Source organism: Solanum lycopersicum, chromosome 4 (genome assembly GCF_036512215.1).
Source record: "Solanum lycopersicum chromosome 4, SLM_r2.1".
NCBI lineage: Eukaryota > Viridiplantae > Streptophyta > Magnoliopsida > Solanales > Solanaceae > Solanum > Solanum lycopersicum.
In genome coordinates, this window is record NC_090803.1 from 56,988,769 (window position 1) to 57,009,499 (window position 20,731).

The window sequence follows — 20,731 nt, forward strand, 5'->3', positions numbered from 1 at the left end:
TTTGATTTTGCATTCACTCTAAATTTCACTATTCTAAATAAATATCTTAACAATCTAACCTTATATGCTTTTTAATTATTCATCCACGTTGAAAGAATTAATGTAATTAATTTCAAGTCAATAACAAATTTATGTTATTAATATTTATAGTCTAATTCTATGATAATGATTGAAATATAGTTTAAATTTGAATTATTATGACTCTTATATTCATTTTTGGTTTTTATTATTGTTGAAAAAAATACTTGTGTTGATTATAATCCCTTCATATCCTTAGGACACGTGTACTATTACACATCTCCCAATTAATGTCCCTTTACGATGTTTCACAAAAATCTACTCCGTTTTCATTCGACCCCTCAAATCTTCCTCTTTCGTAATATTTTTTTCGTTTTAAAAAGAATAATTTAATTAAATTTAATATAAAATTTAAGAAATGATATTTTTTAATTATATAATTTTAAATTAAGTGATATTAAATGTATATAGCTGTTTTTAAATTTTGTGACCTTAAATATGTCACATGAAAAATTATTTTAATTTTTTTAAAAATAGACTAAAAAAGAAAAAAATCATTATTCTTAAATAGAGGGAATAATATAATAATTTTTCCTATTTTACTTTAATTTAACAAAGTACGGTATAATTTCTAAAATATATTAACTAATACTAGTACATTAATTATATTAAATTTTTTTTCTAATTTTGTGAGGTAAAAAATTAAGATAAAAAAGATCTTAAAAAAAGAGTAAATATTTTTTTTAAAAGGGCTTAAAAAAGAAAATGAAACATACGATTATTATCTGAAAGACTCCTAGTAATTATACCCTCTTGGAAATTTTTTAAGGAACTCTATATTTATTAATTAAAATATATACATAATATAATAATATTTTTTTTGTCTATTTGTGAAATAATCAATATAGTTTTGTAAATAATATAATTTATTCTTAAAAAATATGATATTTCATCAAAGAAAAGAATAAATATATAAAAACATTTACATATTTATCATGAGCTCTTTTAGAAAAAATTCTTAAAATTTTTACTTAATATGAAATAAAAAAATACTCTCATCATCATCATCTTATTATAATTAGAAAAAAATTTAAAATTTTATTAAAATAAATTTGTAATTACACCTCACAAATTTTAATTTATTTTCATAAATATTTATCAAGTCAAACAATGTCACGTGAAATAACACAAATATAGTGTCACATGAAATAGCGCGGAGTTGATTATTTCTAGAATTTTCTTGGACAGACTTTACTTGTGTGTACAACTTATGTGATGACACATGTTGTTACCTTCCTTCCCCAATGAAACAAAACCCCTTTTCCCCTAGAAATACTGATCAATACATACACTACTATACATTTGAGTCTATCTCCTTTTCTTTTTCCTACTCACCTCTCTGTATTTTTGTTTGAAACAGCAACAAGAAGATACCCTTTTTTGGGCTTTTCCTTGTGTTTTTTTGTGTATATATAGAGGTAGGAGTTTGTGGGGTGTAAAAAGATTACAACTTTGAGTAGAAACAAATGATAGGGGTAGAAGATTTGAGCTTGGATAAGCTGTTTGTGAACAATGGTAGCAGAGGTGGGGTTTGTAAAATGGGGGGTGGGGCGATGATCAGAGAGTGGAAGGATATACCTATGGAGTTGTTGTTGAGGATTGCTTCACTTGTGGATGATCGCTCGGTGATTCTGGCTTCTTGTGTTTGTAGTGGATGGAGAGATGCAATTTCTTGGGGACTCACTCGTCTTTCCCTTTCTTGGTATGACTTGACTTTTCTTGTTTCTTGATTTTGATAAAATTTTAAGGTTTGTTTTGATGGGGTGGTTTTACTTGATGTGATTGGTAAAAGGGTAGTTCTTGTTCTTCATTTGTTTGGTTGCAAATGGTCAGGGGAGTCGTGTCAGGGGAGACTGAATTTTTGTGTTCTAGAAAAGTTGAAGGAAATGGGAAAATTCACAAAGTTTTATGTGTTGAACTATCTTGGTCCTGTTTACCTTGATCAATCTGTTTGAGATGTTATGTACAATTGATCAACTGTAGGAATACATAAGGTTTTTATTGTTTGTTTACTTTTTTGGAGGAAGGGGTTTGTAAATGTTGTTGAATAACTCTTTGAGTTTGGAAATAAGGTTAGATGTTATCTGAACTTTTTTATCTCATTGGTGAGGGTATGAGTCCCCACCCTGTAACCCCTTCTCCTTTACCCTACCCTGGTTTTATTCTTTTGAAAAAGGTTAGATTTTTTATGTTAAAAGGGGTTGACTCAAGATTTTTTCCAATTTGGATTTGTGAGTGCCAAGACTTGGATGAGCAAAGTTAAGTTGAAAAGCTTTCCTTGCACTGGCATCAAGGGATTTGGGGGGAAATGAGGAGATTAGAGAGATTAGGGTTGTGATTCAACAGCCTTAATCCCATAGGTCTTATCACATGTGTTTGTATCTGAGATGCCCTAAAAATAAAATATGGTCATATCATCATGGTTATTGTTCTGCTTTGTGGCTAAATTTTACCCTTTTTTCTATGTGCTTCATCCTGAGCATCTGGAAGTTGATATCTATGTTTTAGTGCTCAGAAGCATTGAACCTGAGAAGATATAACTTGCATATGATTGTGCATTTGCCTTTATTTTATACTTTTCCTTTTATCTTTTGAGGGCTCACATGATGTTTATAGCTTGCATTTTCTGGTTTTGTAGTGCTGGTTTTTTACCCCCTCCTGTTTATTGAAATTTGTTTGTATTTCTCTATCTTGCTGGTATTTAGTAATCTGAGAGTTGATATTCTATGGAATTGGGTACATGGATCTCTGTGAGTTTATCTTTCCCTTGTTGATTTGTGGTGTTATGTCGGTTTCTAAGTTTTTTTGTCCCCTCAGGTGCAAGAGGAATATGAACAATTTAGTGCTGACACTTGCCCCCAAGTTCACAAAGCTGCAGGTTCTAACTCTAAGACAAGATTTACCACAACTTGAGGATGTTGGTATCGAGACAATTGCCAATCACTGTCATGAATTGCAAGACCTTGATCTTAGCAAGAGTTTCAAGCTGACTGATCGTTCCCTTTATGCTTTAGCTCACGGCTGTCCAAACCTCACAAAGCTGAATATCAGTGGGTGTTCTGCTTTCAGTGATAACGCTGTTGCATACCTAGCTGAGCGTTGCCGAAACCTAAGAGTCTTAAACCTTTGTGGTTGTGTTAAAGCTGCAACTGATCAGGCATTGAAGGTATATGTCTTTTCCTCTCAAATGACCTGTAGTACTAAACCGTTGTTTCTTTGAATTTATATGACTCGTATTACTCCTTGCAGGCTATTGGTTACTACTGTAACCGACTGCAGACTGTAAATCTTGGTTGGTGCGATAAAGTTGGTGATGAAGGTGTAATGAGTTTGGCTTATGGCTGTCCTGATCTCAGAGCCCTTGATCTGTGTGGCTGTGTCCTTATAACAGGTAAAACATGTATCTGGTTAAGTTTTGTATTTAATGTCTTCCCTTAGCAGTGGTATGTTTACTACTGAAGAGTCTAAACTGACTTGGATTTGCCATGCTTATTAGGGCGTAAGTTGTATTCAAGTATTCTAGATGCAAAAGAAATCTTATCAAAGACAACAATTTATTTATGTCCTAACTAGAAGGAGATCTTCATGCGAGATATTTTCATCTTGGAAATGAAAAGTAAACATGATTTTGATGTATACGAGGAATATGAAGGACCTTACTTTAGATTTTATATCGAATAAACTCATATGGCTATTTGTGGTGTCTGAAATGAATGATGAAATACATATTAGGCGGTAGAACTGAGCTTTTTTTCTTTGGGGGGAGTGTCCAAATTTAGATGTCTCCTGTATTTCTTTGTGTGGATGGTTTTGTTATGAAATTTTATGATCATTGCTCTCAACCTGTTAGAGCAATGGTTACAAAATAGCAGTGTTCTATGTAGTTTAGAGGTCTGTGTTTCCTCTTGTTGGCTTGTTGAGTGTAATCACAAGTATGTTCTACTGCCTACTTCTTGATGGGCTATTAGTGTTTCCTTTTTCTACTGAAGTTTGACATAGCTATTATCTAATGCCTGCAGATGAGACCGTGATTGCTTTGGCAAACAATTGCCCTCACTTGAGGTCCCTCGGCCTATACTTCTGCCAGTACATCACAGATAGGGCAATGTACTCTCTAGCTCAGAGTCGGGTCAAGAACAAGCACGAGATGTGGGCGTCTATGAAGAAGCACAGGAACGAGGATGAAGGGCTTATGAATCTAAACATCAGCCAATGCACTGCTCTCACACCTCCCGCCGTTCAAGCAGTATGTGAAGCATTTCCTGCTCTGCACACATGCCCCGAGCGACACTCTCTCATCATCAGCGGATGCCTGAACTTAACCTCTGTGCATTGTGCGTGCTCTGTCCAAGCTCACCGTGCACGAGTTCTCCATCCAGCTCACTGAGATGTGCTGTGTCCAAGTTTCGAGTCCGCGTCATAGAGGGAGAGATGAAAAATAGGGCGTTAAGGTTGAAACGCCCTTGTACATATTTGTTTCTGTGAAAACTAATGCTGGACAATGTAGGTTGTTTAAGGCAAACAGGTTCTGTTTGTTTATTCTGTTGGACTGAGATGTCAAAACTCTTTTAAGACTCCTTTCATGTGTTCTCACTATTTGGTGAAAGACATTAATTTCCTGTTTCAAATTTCACTCCTCTAGGTTAAATCTTTATGTTTTTAAAATTTGTTTGCTTAGGGGAAGCAAAATCGACCTACAAATTAAGTTTTCATTGTTTATTTTACTAGTTTAGTTCATGTCGATATGTTTTATTTTGTCAGTTTAAAAGGTTGGTAAGGATTCCAAGACTTCTTTTATTTGGTATTAATACAAATTGAAATTTTAACAACTGAACGAATTAACAAAAGGGGTCGAGTTATAATTTTAATATTTTTCATTTTTAAGTATGAGCAACTCTTTTCATTTATTTATTTCCGTCTATTCTTTGATTTCAATTTAGATTCTGTAGTCTGTTCGTTTTACACCTTTAGTGCAACTTATTAGGTTTCAAAATTAAGTCTATTGTGATCAATTTAAATTTAATTTTTATTCCGTTCATTTGACACCTTTAGTTTAATATATTAGGTTTCAAAATTCAGTCTGTTTTGGTCGGTCTAATTTTTGATTCATTCAGTTCATTTAACAGTTTCAGTTTCAATTTATCATTTTTATTAGGTTACAAATTAGCTTAATAATGATAGTTGAGTAAATATTTTCTACGTCGTTACTGACGTGAGTGGGAAAAAGGAGAAATTACAGTAATAAGATAGGTGATAAATGGACGTGTTGAACATAAAGTTCTTAAATTGGTATTACCTTATAGCAAATGAAAGTAATCTAAAATTAGTAAATAATAGCCATTGCTTAGTAGAACTTCGTCTCTAATTTAGTAATATTTTCCTTCTTATATAGCAGTTTTACTAAAATTATGGGATTAATGTTATTTGCATAATCTAATAAACACAATTAGAAAGGAGATATTCCCATGAACTTCTATAATTGTAGAAATAATGATAGAAATAATCTACTTGACTGAAAAAAAAACTTTCGAAGGGAATTAAAAAGAAGTTCAAACTTTTTACGTTTTATTTTCAGATTTATTATATGTAAAATAAAGATTCTTAGTGAAAAGGACAGGATATTAAAAATAAATTTGTTTAATCATTTAAAACAAACATAATATTTCATTACATGTTTTTTCAATTACAAAAACAAGCTGCACAAAATATTAATTAGCTTACGCCTTTATGAGTTTTTTTTCCTTCAATTATCCGTATTACATAAACATGATCGATTAATTCGAAGCACGAAGCCAAAAAATTAGTTCATCGATTTGAATATTATTTGCCTTTGTATACAATCTCTTCATCATCGACATCGAATGCTGGATTACACAAACATCTAAAGAGTCTACCAATTCCCTACAATACCACACACCAAAAAAAAAATTTAGTATTTATGTATTAGAATCTCATCGTCAACTTTTAGTTGAGTGTTTGAAATTTGAATTTGTAACGTTAAAGATGATTACTGAGTCAACCTCTAATCAAGGGAATAAACACGATTATTTTCACTTTATGTCTATAAATATCATTGATTTCAATAGATATATATAGTAAGTAAAAGAGTCAAGAGAACCTGTGTGAGTAGAGGAGTTCTATAATTTAGTGTTCTTAGTGAGTCTTCTTCATCATCACTGCTATCTGAACTAGATTCCTCAGCATTGATATCGCCTATCGTCTTCTTTTTCGATGTTCCAACACACTTCTCCCTCTATTGAATAAATGCAAATGAATTAGTATTAGTAGCTCAATAACCAACAAGACTTGTGTTTAGAAGGGATATTATGACACAAGTTATGCTTAGTACTTGCCTCAAATACTTTTCCCAAAATCTTTAAAGCCATCGCACGTTTCTTGAGTTCTTCCTTCTTCACATTGCCTTCTTGTAGCACCTGAAAGAATACTCACAAGTAACTCAAAGGTCTCTTTCAAGAATAAGCTTGTAGCAACAGGCTTACCAATTGGCAAACATGTAAAAGAGTCACTTCAATGTCTACGACATTTAGTTTCCACAATGAATTCATTAATGTTTCTCTGTTTAATCTTAGATGTGATTCAACGTCGTTTTCAGGGCCACTCCCATCCATTTTAAACTGGCGACGAACATCTTCTTGAAGTTGTAGCAGTTGAAAAGCACCTATATAACATTACAGTCCACCACATCAAAGATACAGATATATAACAAGAAGGGGAGTACTTGATCTTCTGTAAGTGTACCTTTTGCTGCTGTTAGCTGTGACTTCCAGAAATGACCTTTGTTCCGAACCCACTCGGCCATGAATGGAACTCCCAAGTAAATTGCTTTCTTTCCAAGTTCTTGTGCTGCTTGTCTTGTGTATATGTATCCAATAGTTTGAAGAATCTCAGCTCCAAATGCTGTTAACGCAAATGTCATGGTCTAATTAAGACATTTTTATGTTGTCCTTATTCAATGCGGTCTTTTCAACACTTGTGATGGTAAATTCTGTAAAACTTACAGCAATCGATTACTTGAAGAAACACAAGAGTAGTGAGTGAGCTGACCTGCTTGTGAAAGTCGTTCTGCTTCAGATTCTACACGATGTATAAATCCCACTCTGTCACCACGAACGTATTGTTGAAGAAAATCTTTGAGGATTCTAGCAAGTTTTTCTTCCCTTTCCTTTTGGACACCCTTCATAACATAGTTCTATTATAGTGAATCAACTGTAAAAACGTAAAATCTGAACTAAAGGAAAAAGCGAAAATTTGTTCCTTGTCTCTTGTAACATTTAGTCTAAGAACGAGATATCAAACATATCTTAATTTCATGGACAGATATTTTCTATATATATAATTTAGATGTTATTGAACTTCATGACATACTTGCCTTGAGTCTATCATGGAGCCTTTCAGGGTTGTCGTTTTCGGTGACTAATTCAGAGGAAGCCATTGATGCAACAGATAGATGTCCGATGTAGTCTTCAAAAAGTTCGCTCCCAAAGAGGAGTGCAAACACAGCAGTTGGATCAAGCATAGTTTCCCTACAAAGAGAACATCAAAATTAGTATTGATGGTAGCAGGAAAAAACATCTTTTTACATAGAAATTTGTGAATTAGCAAACTAGCTACTTGCATTTATCATCTTAAGGGGTCGTTTGGTTGCTGGCTAGGAAGGGAGTTAGTTATTCATGTATTAAAACTAACAAAACTAATACCATGTATTCGGAACTCTGCAAACCAAGTGTGATGTTTGATTATCGTTTTGAGTCAATTTACGTACTATTTTATGCAGGGTAGAAGATGGAATAACTAATCTTTGGATTACTAATACGTGCTGAACTCTAACCAACAACCAAATGGCCCCATAAAATTCAGAAGAAGCAATTGTAGAAAGATTACCTGGAGACACATGACTTTCCATTTTGATCATATACATTTCTCTGTACTGGATCACTCAAAACCTGATATGCTTCTCCTAATTCCTGTTTGTTACCATTTAAAACATCAAAAACTTTCTAAATATGTACTTTTTGACTAGATTTTACAGAAAAAGAAACATAAAATAAGAAACAAGCAATGTGATTGCCTGAAATCTTTGTGCAGCAAGGGGATCATCTGGATTTTTATCAGGGTGAACTTGCCTGGCCTGCACCATAAGATGAAAAAAAACAGATCTCAAATATCATTTAACAAGCACAAGAAATTGTTCTTTATCATTTTTCTGTTTTCATTTCTAGTTTTCAGGAACAACTTTTCTACCTCCACTGGGTAAGGTCCATGTAATTACCTGTGGGATTACACTAGGTATGTCTGAAGAGAGACCAATTCCCACATTACCAAATCCGGGGAGCTACATTTTATGCTAGTTTAATGCATTTCTAGATTCAGCTAATACTTAAAACTCTCACATATACTAAATACTTCATCTAAACTTGATCAATATTGAACACAAAACAATTCCTTTCAAAAAGGATAGAGACATTTTCCACTACCATTTTGTACTTCTAGTCAAAATGAAAGTTGATGAATCAAATCTTCATTTCCAACACAAATATCCCAAGAATCATACTACTTGGATCCGCTTATCAAATTCTAAAAGTTTAAACAAATGACTCTTCGTCTCAAATTTATGTGGCACAGTTGGAATTTCGATCATCAGCCAAGATTTTCTTTGACCAGAATTTCCTTATATGTCTTTTAAATGGGTTAATTATTGTGATTTATTCAGTGCTTATAACATAATTTTCAAAAGTTTGAATCTCGAAATTCTAACTATGCCAAGTAAATTAGATCAACCCCAACACTCAGAAAAATCTACACAAAATTCAAACATAGAGAACAAAAATTAATAAAAAAGTAGAAAAAACCTTGAGATAATAGGCCTTGCGAATTTCGTCTTCAGATGCTAAAGGACTTACACCAAGAACATCATAATACTCTGTCTCTTTCACCATTTTCTTCTCCTTTTCCAAAATCTACTCTTTTACCTCCTCCAATGCTCTAATTACCCTCCTTTTTTTTTCGCGCTTCTAAAATCTTAATACAGGAGCGAAAAACCACTTGACAGTAAGAAAAAACAAACAAGCCAAACCAAAAAAAAAAAAAAAACTGGCAAAATTGTATGATCAAGAAAAGTTTCAAGGACAAAAGGAGAGAAAGAGGAGGGGGGTGGGTGGGGTATGATGAAAAGAATGTCACAGAATAAGAGAGTGCCCCCACGAGACAAAGCTGCCTTTCCAGTTCTGATCAACGAATTAATTAAAGCTTTTCGCGGGAGAAAAAACACTATTTTAACTGTCACTTTGTGCCTTTCATCATTTTATCAACTACTCTTTTCAAACTTGTACTTTTTTTGCTTCATGGGCTCTGGGCTTTTCTTCTCTTCTTTAATGGGCTTTATTTTTTTTCTGGGGGCCCATTTTTTTGGGTGGTGTCTTGGACCTACCTTATCCAATTGTCTAGTCACTCAGCTTTTTCAACTGGACCAAAATATAGGTATAGATGCAGAGCACTTACTTGTCGATATTCAAAAATAGTGTATTTGTGGAGAATCTGACATGAGTGCGTGCAGGGTGCACTCGCAACTTAACTTAAAATGTCTTACTCCAAAAGGAATGCCCTTTGATAACATAAACAAAAAATACCATGTCTGCGTTTTATTCAATAATAATAGTACAAAGATGACTGATCCAAACAATTTTAAGCTCAAGCATAAATGTTATAGGAAGGGCAAGATAAGAACTAATGTCACAATATTACAGGATCTCCATCCATTGGTATGGTATAGAAGAAGTGTTCAATTTGCTCAACTGCATGATCCTCGCCCTGAGTCTTGTTTCCTCTCTTTATTGGAACTAGGCTCTCCTTGTAATTGAAAACCCAACAGCCAGCAATGTTAAGGTCCAGCTGAAATCCAAGATCTGTAACTTGTCTTGTTGTAGGGTCATATAGCACCAGCTGTGAAGTTTCTGCGATCTCGAAAACCATCTTATCGTTACCCCAGATGTTGCGAGGCCAATGAACATCTATGTGAGGTTGTACAGTTAGAACTTTGGACCAAGTTCCCTGTTGTTCCAACACCCACACATCATATATGGATGTCATAGGTTGGCCAGGGTCACCGGTTAATAAAGCAAGTGAGTTGCCACGCAATGTAAGTGTCCCCCAATGTTCCCTTGGAATATCTGGGACTTGCATCTCCCCAAACTGTTCGCTGCCCATGTCAAAAGAGCGAATCGTATAGATCTCATCAAGGCCCCTAGAAAGCCAATAATAAACCCCATTGAGATAAGTGGCGTCAAGGGGTGCAGATAAGGTAGGACTGGAAGGGAATTCAGGAGTTAGGTGTTTCCATGAGTTGTTGCATGAGGAATAGACACAGGCATAGACACGAGGATAAACGCCTTGTCCCGGTTCATCCCAGAATACTCGAATCCATACAACCTTGTAATCTTGAGTCAACAGGTCAAATCCCAATCCGAACTGATGATCATGGTCCGAGAAAAAGTACTCAATCTCAAAAGGCGCAGGAGGCAGAGACCTGAATTCTCTGGTGGCAGGATTCCACAAACCCAAGCAGACATCGTCTCCATAAAACTTCTTCTGCACTAAGAATAAGCCATCAACTGGACCAGCAACACACGTGAAATCAGCGACCCTCGGAAGCTGAAGGAGAGTTTTTTGTTCAGGGATCACACCTGGAACAATTTCTTCAGGAAGCAAGGAGAATACAACAGACTTTACGATGGCGTGTCCTTCACGTGCTACTTTCAAGTTGCAAACAAGGAGACGAGCACAATTGTTCTTGTGATGAAAATGTTTTTCTATGAAACTCGGACTTTTGATGAGAGCATACCAGTGCTTGCACACACATTTGAAACGCAACAGTGATTCCACTGGCAATCTCAATAGAATATCAACTACTAGATCTTCTGGTAAAGGACGGCAACCATCCATACTGGTGGAAATACAAGTAGAATGAGGTAACTTACATACATATTGAAAGAGAACAGATCTAAAAAACATTCATTAATAGAACACACAGTGCACCGAAGAAGATCAAGCAGCAGCATTACCATGTGAAGCAAAAAAAGGGAAAGTTACACATTTGACCACTCGGCCACAAATATTTACATCCGCAAGCCAATACACATAAACATATTTTTAAAAATATCTTGACAAATATTTACATCCGCAAGCCAATACACATAAATATATTTTTAAAAATATCTTGACAAAATTTCTTGTAGATCAATTTGGGAGAAAAGATCCAAAATAGTTCCTTATGTTTCAGACTCAAAGTCATCCCTTCCCTTTCTTTTATATGGTGCACTAATAGCCTTTTAAGTTTCAAGTGTTAGTGCACTTTTAGTAACTTCATTAGCATCCATTTACTCATTAATGTTTGATCCTTTACACATACATTTATGGCCTCCGCTGTATACGTTCAGGTACAAAAACAAATTAATTCTTAGATTTATCTTAGCTATTGCAGATGAGTTTTCATTTGTACTTGCATCTTCATTGTTTGGTGTGCACCATTCAAGATTTGCTAATTCTTTAACTTTCTCCTCTATTTTCCATAAGCAATTATTCAGCTGACTAATTTTTTTTTTCTGAATAAAAGTTTCTTGTGTTTTGACTATATATCTGGAGCATAACCAAAGAATAAAATAAAAAAGGAAAAATATAATACATACTTAACTCTTCGATTTTAGCACCAATACTTAAAAGACTATTTGATTTCGAATCTAAAGCCAAAAATTATCTTCGATTATTTCTTTTGATTTGGGCGGCTGGACGGATGAATAATCAGTCAATTAGAGGAGACTAGTAAAGATGTAGTTTCTAGTCTTTTCATTAACTAGTCAATAATTATTTTTCAAGCTACATATCAAGTTAGCATATTGAGCAATTTTGCAGGTGATTAAGGAGCATGAACCAGTAATTACCCTTTTCAACAAACAAATCCTTGGAAATGGAACAATATTGAAATGTAAAAACCCTATTTTCCCCAAATGGAAACAAATCAGATTCAGATTCAAATTCAGAAAAACAAAACCAGAGATCTAACCTTATAAACTGACGAAGAAGAAGGATAAAAATGGCAACAGATATACTGTACTGTTGTACAAGTAGCTCAACAGTTGACTACTTCCTTTGTCATTTTAATTTAATTTATACAACTCCTCTTAATTCCTTTTAAGGTTTTAATTACTTTGCTGCTGCTGGAGTAATAAGCATTCTTAATTTTAGATCTTGAGTTTGAGTTAAAATATTTTAATTCTAAAAATAACCTTAACTTGATAGGTAGAATTAATTTTAGTTAAAATATTAATGACATTAGTTAATTGTTATTAGATTTAATTTCGTTTTAGATTTTAGAAATACTTACAAAGAAAGTTAATTATCACTAAAAATACATATTTAGCGGCAATTAAACTATTATCGTTAATTAAAAATTGTTAAAATATTTTTTTTAATATAACGTTTAACAGTCCATACATTTATGTTAACTAGTCTTTGGGAACGTGCTCTGCACGTTTATCTCATATTATTATTATTATAATTTTTTTTTTATATTTTTCAAAATTTGAGAATTTCTCCTCTTATAGTCGTCGTATGCATAACAAGAAGTTGTTGTCGAATAAAAGTAATATTTTGCAAATATTGAACAGAAAGTTAATTAACATATGTCTTCTTTAATATGGCTAGAATATCATTATCAATTTTATAGTATACACCTAAAAAAAAGTAGTAATTATATTATGATGAAGATAAAATGAATCAATATATATTAATTACAATTGCACCTACAGGTATCATTTCTTTGAATCAAGATTGGAATTTCTTTAACATAATAATATTATTTGTATGGTTAAATATAATCGTATTACGAAATATAATAAAAATCAATCTCTATTTAAGAACATTTCCTTTCATATGAAAATTTGACATAAGAGTATTACTTTTATTGTTTAAGTATAATTGCATTACGAAATATAATAAGAATCAATCTTTATTAAAGAATAAGAGACTTGTTATAAAAAGTTTAAAAGATGTTAAAAAGTATAAGATCTAAATATCCTGAAAATTATTAAGACAATTTCTCAAATCTCAAAAATCTTATTTCTATATCACACTTCGTACAAACTATATTTTATGTATGTGAAATAATAAAATTGATTAAAAAAAGAGAGAGAGAGTTGTAAATAGCATATCCATTATGTACCTGATGGTGAGAAGTGAGAGGGCACATAATTGCCGAATAAAATATGAAATATAGAAAAAAAAAGATATTAGCAAACTGAAGGAAATCTTCATATATTAAATATATATTGTTGAGAACTAAAATGAACATAAGAGGAATAAAGTAGTTACCAATCAACAATATATTATATATTCAAACTTTTATGGCATTTAGCTGCTTATGATCTATATATTCTCTCTGTTCCGTTTTATGTGACATTATTTTCTTTTTGGTTAGTATTATATAAAGCTTAAAAATGAAAGATTAATGTGACTTGAGTTGTAGAAAATCACTGCACATGACTATATATTACTCCAATTATATTTAACAAGAACATGAAAAGTTCATATAACTTTTGGAAGCTCAAGGAAAAAAAATAGTAAATGTGAGATATAAATCAGTAGGATTATAAATTGAGTTCAAATAATCTGTATTAAGTTAATTAACGGGGAGATGAAAGATTTCTATTAATGTAGTTAAATTACGGATAAATAACTTGTTTTTAAAATGATTACTCAACTTTTAATTATTTAATATTTTATTATTTACATGTTTTATAATATTTTTATTTAGTCTAAGAGCAAAATGGTAATCCAATTTTTAATGTTGGAGCTTCTCACTTATAATAATATAAGTACGTAAGAATCACATAATCCATTCTTCATGAATTTTCTCTCCAAACGTTGAATTAATTACATATCTTTTCTTCCCTCGGCTTATTCTATTAGTCAAATTTCATCAAGAGTAATCATTTGATCTTCCGCTTTAGCCACTCAAGTTTCATTTCAATTATGTTTTACATCTTAATATCCATATAATATTTACCTAACTAATGGATCAGTTACAGACTTTTGAGTTTTTACATTAAATTAGTAACCATGAATATTAAATGTTTTACAATATTGTAGTAAATATTGAAGGAATAACTTTTTTTTTTAAAGATTAAATAACAATATTCGGTAAAATTTGCATTGCTAAATGTAGAGCACAATAATGGCAGAAATTTGAATAGATGTTTTAATTGTTTTTAATTATTTTACGTTTTTTTTTATAATTTAGTTAAGAGAATTGTTTAATTATTAAATAATAAATGTAGTTTAATATTTTGATATTTAGGAATAAATTAATTTTTCAACTTTTATCTTTGAGGCTTCATGCTTATAATAATAAATGATAAATAATACATTTAACTAAACAATGTTTAGACAAATAAGTAATGCTAAGTTGAAAATATAGAGAAAAGAGATAATAATGTATGCTGAGGAAAGAAGTGGAAAATAAATTGTCCAAAAGAGTATAACTATTTCATTCAAAATGCCAAGCAAGCCAGGTTGATACCAATGTTTTCACAGAGTCTGCTAATATAGTAGAAAGAAAGAATACATTACATTTTTCAACTGTTGAACTAGAAACTATATTTAGGATTTTTCAAGTAGTCCAAAAAACAGATATAGATGCAGAGCACTTTAAGTTGATTGCTTACCGTAGTAGTCTATTTTTGGAGAATCTAACATGTTTGGAGAATCTAACATGAGTGGAGAGTACACGCACAACTTAGATTAAAATGTCTTAGTCCAAAAGGAATGCCCCTTGATGAACACAAAATACCATGTCTGCTTTTATTCAACAATAGTACAAAGATGACATATCCAAACAATTTTAAACTCAAACACAATGTTATAAGGTAAGATGAGAACTAATGTCACAACATTACAGGTAAATCATTTTTCTTTTTCCTGTTTTTCTATTTTTATCACCATAATATTCTATATTTCAAAGCTCTACCATTGATATGGTATATAAGTAGTGGTCAATCTGCTCAACTGCTTTATCCTCGCCCTGAGTCTTGTTTCCTCTCTTTATTGGAACAAGGCTCTCCTTGTATTTGAAAACCCAACAGCCAGCATTGAAATGGTCCAGCTGATGAAATCTAAGATCTGTAATTGTGAAGTTTTAGTCAGCTTGAAAACCATCTTATCATTATCCCAGATGTTGCGAGGCCAATGAGCATCTATATGAGGTTGGATAGTAAGAAGTTTGGACCAATTTCCCTCTTGTTTCATTACCAACACATAGTATATGGATTATAACCAGGGTAAGTGAGCCGCCATGCATGCAATGTAAGCGTCCTCCAGTGTTCCTTTGGAATATCTGGGACTTGCATCTCCCCAAACTGTTCACTGACCATGTCAAAAGAGCGAATCGTGTAAATCTCATCAAGGCCCTAACAAAGCCAATAATAAACCCCACTGAGATAAGTGGCGTCAAGGGGTGCAAATAAGATAGAACTGGAAGGAAATTCAGGAGTTAGGTGTTTCCATGAATTGTTGCATGAGGAATAGACACGATTAGTAGCACCTAGTCCTAGATCATCCCAGAACACTCGAATCCATACAAATTTGTAATCTAGAGTCAACAGGTCAAATCCCAATCCGTACTGATGATGATCATGGTGCAAAAAAAAAGGCCTCAATCTCAAAAGGCGCAGGAGGCAGAGACCTGAAATCTCTGGTGGCAGGATTCCACAAACCCAAGCAGACATCTTCTCCATTAAACTACTTCTGCACTAAGGATAATCCATTAACTGGACCAGCAACACACGTGAAAACAATGATCCTCGGAAGCTGAAGGAGAGTTTTTTTGTTTAGGGTCACACCTGGAACAATTTCTTCAGGGAGCAAGGAGAATACAACAGACCTTATGATGGGGTCTACTTCACGTGCAATTGCAAACAAGGAGACGGGCACAATTGTTGTTGCGATGTTGAAAATGTTCTTTTATGAAACTCGAACTTTTAATGAGAGCACACCAGTTCTTGCGCACACATTTGAAACGCAAGAGTGATTCCATTGGCAATCTCAATCGAATATAACCTACGACATCTTCTGGTATAGGATGACCACCATCCATACTGGTGGAAATATAAGTAACATGAGACATGCATGTTACAAACATATTGAAAGAGAACAGATAAAGAAACTTGTTTTAATAGAACACACAGTAAATTGGACTGATCAATAATTAAGAGGAGACAAGTAAAGTAGTCATATGGTTTTCTAGGGTAATTAAATACCTTTTTTCAAATAATATCAATCAACAAATCCTTGGAAATGGAACAATTTTCAAATGTAAAAGATGAAAAGAAATAAAACGAGAGAAACAATGGCAGCAAAACCCTATATCCCCAAATAGAACAAATTCATATTCAAATTCAAAATAAATAATCAGTCAGAAATCTAACCTTACAAGTTGATGAAGGAGATGTTAAATCCATCCCATTTTTTGGTCAACTTTAGGAATTTTTAACCAAACTAAGTCATTATATAAAACAATTTACTAAAGTAATACATTTTTCTAAAATTTTACAAAATTAGTATAAACGTATTTCACGGTAACGTTTTAGGGTATATTTTATTATTTTAAAATTAACAGCATTAGGTTGATATACGTTACTGTAAGTAACGTTTTACTTTTAAAACGTTATTTTCAGTAACGTTTTACCCCTAAAACGTTACTGTGAGTAAGGTATATCAATCTGACGCCATCAACATTTAAAAAATAAAATATATCCTAAAACGTTACTGTGGAATACGTTTATACTAGTTTTGTAAAATTTTAAAAAAAACATATTATTTTGGTGAATGACTTTATATAATGGCTTAGTTTGGTTAAAACCTCCAACTTTAGCTATTCAATTGCTAGAAACGATTGTTAAAAAGGAATAGTAATTGGAGTTGAAAATAAAAGATTTGGTGGTTGACAAATTAATAAGATTTGCAACCATTTATTATTTTGCTATATTTACCTATGTCATTAGTGACATAAGCATTCTTGCTCATTTGTAGAACACACTAAAAACTTGAGAGAAAAACCACTTTGAGAGCAAAGTGAGGTATTCGATAAGACTATATAAGAAAAATAGTCTGTGAAGAAAAATAGAGTGTGAGCGATATTTTAGTAAGGTGGAAACCAAAAGAGTGCTGTTTCTTTTGAGTGTGTAGTAGTCACTTTGAGTATTGTATTCGTGACTACACTGTGTAAAATTTCTTACTATAGTGATATCAGTTGCTCCTCTTGACCCGTGATTTTTTTCCTTATTGAGAATTTTCACGTAAAATTCTTGATATCGCTATTTTTCCATTTATTTCCATTACTTTTAACATATATATATATTTTTTTGTTTATCCGTATTTTTCCCAACAGGAGAAGTATCAAAAATTGATTGAGTGGTGTTGTCGAAATAGCTCAAACTGTTGACAACTTCCTCACACTTCTTATCATTTTATTTTATAGTACAATTCTTCTTAATTTATTTTATCTAGGATTTTAATTACCTTTGGGCTCACCAAGGCCCTCTTAGCTATAAAATCATTCTCTCTTAGTATAACCGTCAATTTGGGCTAGATTCAATTTTTTTTATTCAATCTTACCAAATAAGTAAAAAATTATAAAACACCATAACAAATTACTATATTGTTATTTGTTCTCCACTTAAGTAACTGTTTCATCTAACTTTAATTAATGAAAAATTGAACATAAATTGTAGTGTACTAGTCTTTAATATTACTCAATAATCGATTGGCGTGAGTTAAAGTGACTATATGTTAGTGAGAATAATAAATTTAAGAAAGTAATGATCTTGTTATAAATTTTATTTACATATAAAATAAATGGTTGGTAGATATAAATGTGGGATTGTTTTAACAAAATATAAACTTGTGGATAAATTTTTATATTAAAAATATCTCAAATCATGATATGGAATACCCATATCTTGGTTTTTGGAGAATATGGAATCACATCTCATATTATGAAATCATGAATGAAATCAGCGTAAAATCGCATGTCCAAATGCTGATTCCATCACATGATTCCGTATCGTGATATGTTATCGCATGGACAAAGTATACATGTTAATTCTGAATCAATCCCTTAAGTGTATTATTTCTATAGGTTCTAACATTGGTAACAAAATCTTGCTTTCTTGCTTAAATTGATATATTTCTATACTCTCCTCATTTTATCTATCACGGAGGTAGGAGGCTACTCCCACATAATCCCGTATATTCTTATTTCTAATCTTTATCGCTTCGAGTATGACCGCACATTCACCTCAATATCCGCATATTTGCAACAATATGAATCTTTTGACATGTGAATACTTGACTGGCCGACTCTCATTTCCATTGAGCAATTTACATATATATACATATATCAATGGAAAAATTATCAACAAAATTTCCAAAACCTCTTTCATTAGACAAGGGCTAAAATTAGCAAAGAAATATAATATAAAGAAGTAACAACAAAAACAAATTGTTTGCTTGTTGTTAAGTTTATCAAAGAGGACATACAATCTCTTAGGACAACTACTATTATTCATAAACAGCCCACCAGCATCACCGTTGCTACCGCAAACTGACCGAGATGTTTGTTGTAAGCTATTGAACATGGCCGGATGTTCACTGTAAGACATTGAAGAAGTTGTCGATTTGTCGGACTGCATTATGTAAAAACAAAACTGTTTTAAAAATATTATGTTCAACTATTTAGAGATTTTCTTTAACAAAATATTTAGGGCATATGTACTATATATAGTCTATATATACGAAGTATCCATTTCGTTGCAAAAATTAGAATATTTTTTTGAGTTATAATACAACAACGGATTGGCGACGGAATATATTTTTTGTCGCTAACTAATAGGGGGAATCGTTAAATAATAGCGGAAAACTTTGGCGCCTTAAATTTCGCTATGGATTTTGCAACAAAGTAGATATTACAAATTTAATAATATATTACAACCGAAGTAGTGACGGACCAGCATTGCTAGAATTCTAAAAAAGATAAATAGGTCACAATGAGATGAGAACGTGACCTATTTAATGCTGATTACATATCTCAATGATGTTTTAAGAAAAGAGTGTGTGCTTCAGGGGCGGACCCACATGGTGTCCGCCGGGTGCTCGAGCATCCATTAACTTCGTTACAAAATATATATATCTATGTAGAAATCGATAGGTATTTGTATAAAATTAACATAGAGCACCCAATGAATAAATCATATAGTTGGCTCAATGGTTCTAGGATGGGTACTTAAGACTCTTTTAGTGTTGTTGTACCAAGGTTTGAATCTCATTGTTAACACATATTTTTTACAGTTTCACTTCAGAGCACCCACAACCTTAAAATCCTAGATCCGCCATGGTGTGCTTTATCTACTTTAGCATTCACAATGAGATGAGAATGAGGCATTTCAATGGCTTAAATTAGCTTCTACGATCATTAGCAAAAGAAGAGATTTTCTATTGTTCTTAGTCTCTTCTTATGTATGAAATTGTTAGTAGAAGCTTCAACACTAGTTGTTTGCTACGTTTTTTTCTAAAGGTGTTACATGATAGCTATAAACTTTTATCACGATCTCGTTGAAATGTATGTTTTGTTGGGTTTTAGCAAGTGTGAATGAGAAAAGAAAAGAGAAAATATCAAAAGTGAGGGAACTACTTTGGAGAGAAAATGAAAAGTCATTTGCAAAGTGCAAATGAAAAGTCATTTCTTATAAATTTGCAGGTAACGGTAACATTCCGAAAAATTGTTACTCTTTCCGAAAAGTCGTTACTTTTCAAAAAGTAGTTATTTTCCTAACAGACACAATTTTTCGAAAAGTTGTTATATAAATAATTAATATCAACAAATTTTAGTTTAAAAAAACAATTTAATAGATTGAGTGACTTTCTGAGGAAAGAGTGGATTGTTGAGTGAATTTTGAGTTAAAATTCAAAGTGGAGTGACTTTCTGAGAAAAAAAATGCATAATTGAGTGACTTTTGAGTGAAAATTGAAAGTTGAGTGACTTCCTGAGAGAAGAGTGCATAGTTGAGTGACCATATGAGGTATTAACTCCAATATCTTAGGACAACTACTATTATACATAAATAGCCCACCAGCATCACCGGTGCTACCACAACTGTTGACTACTTCCTCCTACTTCTTGTCATTTTATTTTATAGTACAACTCCTCTTAATTCCTTTTATCTAGGGTTTTAATTACCTTTGGGTTCACCAAGACCCTCTTAGCTATAAAATCATATGTCTTAGTAGAGCCGTTTATATGGGCTAGATTCATTGGACAGGCCTGACTTAACTCGTGATTTCATAGAACTGGACTATTATTTTTTAAGCCCATTTAAGAACATTATTTTTTTATCCTGACCTAAATAAGTTTGTTGATTTGTGGGGGCTTGAGATATATAGACAAGACCAGCCTGTGGGCCAAATAATTCTATTTCTTAAACGTTCTTGAATGTGAATTTTATATCCGTCATGTGAAATAAATTAAGTATAACAATAAAGGATTAATTAAATAGTCAATAACATAGGCTCAAAACTATGAGTAGAACAT

The 20,731-nt window shown here is 32.5% G+C and overlaps 3 protein-coding genes across 3 annotated transcripts; 1 reads left to right on the forward strand and 2 right to left on the reverse strand.

Annotated features, from left to right (window-relative positions):
- The first annotated feature begins 1,239 nt into the window (after positions 1-1,239).
- Positions 1,240-4,706, forward strand: LOC101254991 (F-box protein SKP2B). The gene is made up of 4 exons (XM_004237660.5): positions 1,240-1,780; positions 2,896-3,244; positions 3,328-3,469; positions 4,098-4,706. The coding sequence occupies exons 1-4, from the start codon at positions 1,545-1,547 to the stop codon at positions 4,463-4,465; spliced, it is 1,095 nt and encodes a 364-aa protein (XP_004237708.1). The 5' UTR covers positions 1,240-1,544; the 3' UTR covers positions 4,466-4,706.
- Positions 4,707-5,699: 993 nt separating this feature from the next.
- LOC101255291 (chaperone protein dnaJ 10) lies at positions 5,700-9,405 on the reverse strand. The gene is made up of 10 exons (XM_004237661.5): positions 8,949-9,405; positions 8,168-8,227; positions 7,981-8,063; positions 7,469-7,622; positions 7,144-7,273; positions 6,838-6,996; positions 6,579-6,757; positions 6,432-6,512; positions 6,197-6,331; positions 5,700-5,979 (listed from the first exon to the last, which is right to left on the reverse strand). Exons 1-10 carry the CDS (start codon positions 9,033-9,035, stop codon positions 5,899-5,901), a joined length of 1,149 nt encoding a protein of 382 aa, XP_004237709.1. The 5' UTR covers positions 9,036-9,405; the 3' UTR covers positions 5,700-5,898.
- Positions 9,406-9,701: 296 nt separating this feature from the next.
- LOC101255585 (F-box/kelch-repeat protein At3g23880) lies at positions 9,702-12,352 on the reverse strand. Its single transcript, XM_004237663.5, has 2 exons — positions 12,155-12,352; positions 9,702-11,038 (listed from the first exon to the last, which is right to left on the reverse strand). The coding sequence occupies exon 2, from the start codon at positions 11,035-11,037 to the stop codon at positions 9,829-9,831; it is 1,209 nt and encodes a 402-aa protein (XP_004237711.1). The 5' UTR covers position 11,038; positions 12,155-12,352; the 3' UTR covers positions 9,702-9,828.
- Between the last annotated feature and the right edge of the window lie 8,379 nt (positions 12,353-20,731).

Bases quoted from the DNA above. Each gene is read 5' to 3' on its own strand.
- LOC101254991 (XM_004237660.5), top strand. From the start codon at position 1,545: ATGATAGGGGTAGAAGATTTGAGCTTGGATAAGCTGTTTGTGAACAAT. The intron at 3,245-3,327 runs GTATATGTCTTT...TACTCCTTGCAG, and splicing joins CAACTGATCAGGCATTGAAG to GCTATTGGTTACTACTGTAA. The intron at 3,470-4,097 runs GTAAAACATGTA...TAATGCCTGCAG, and splicing joins TGGCTGTGTCCTTATAACAG to ATGAGACCGTGATTGCTTTG.
- LOC101255291 (XM_004237661.5), bottom strand. From the start codon at position 9,035: ATGGTGAAAGAGACAGAGTATTATGATGTTCTTGGTGTAAGTCCTTTA. The intron at 6,513-6,578 runs GTAAGCCTGTTG...GTATTCTTTCAG, and splicing joins TTTTACATGTTTGCCAATTG to GTGCTACAAGAAGGCAATGT. The intron at 6,332-6,431 runs GCAAGTACTAAG...TTTATTCAATAG, and splicing joins TTTTGGGAAAAGTATTTGAG to AGGGAGAAGTGTGTTGGAAC.
- LOC101255585 (XM_004237663.5), bottom strand. From the start codon at position 11,037: ATGGATGGTTGCCGTCCTTTACCAGAAGATCTAGTAGTTGATATTCTA.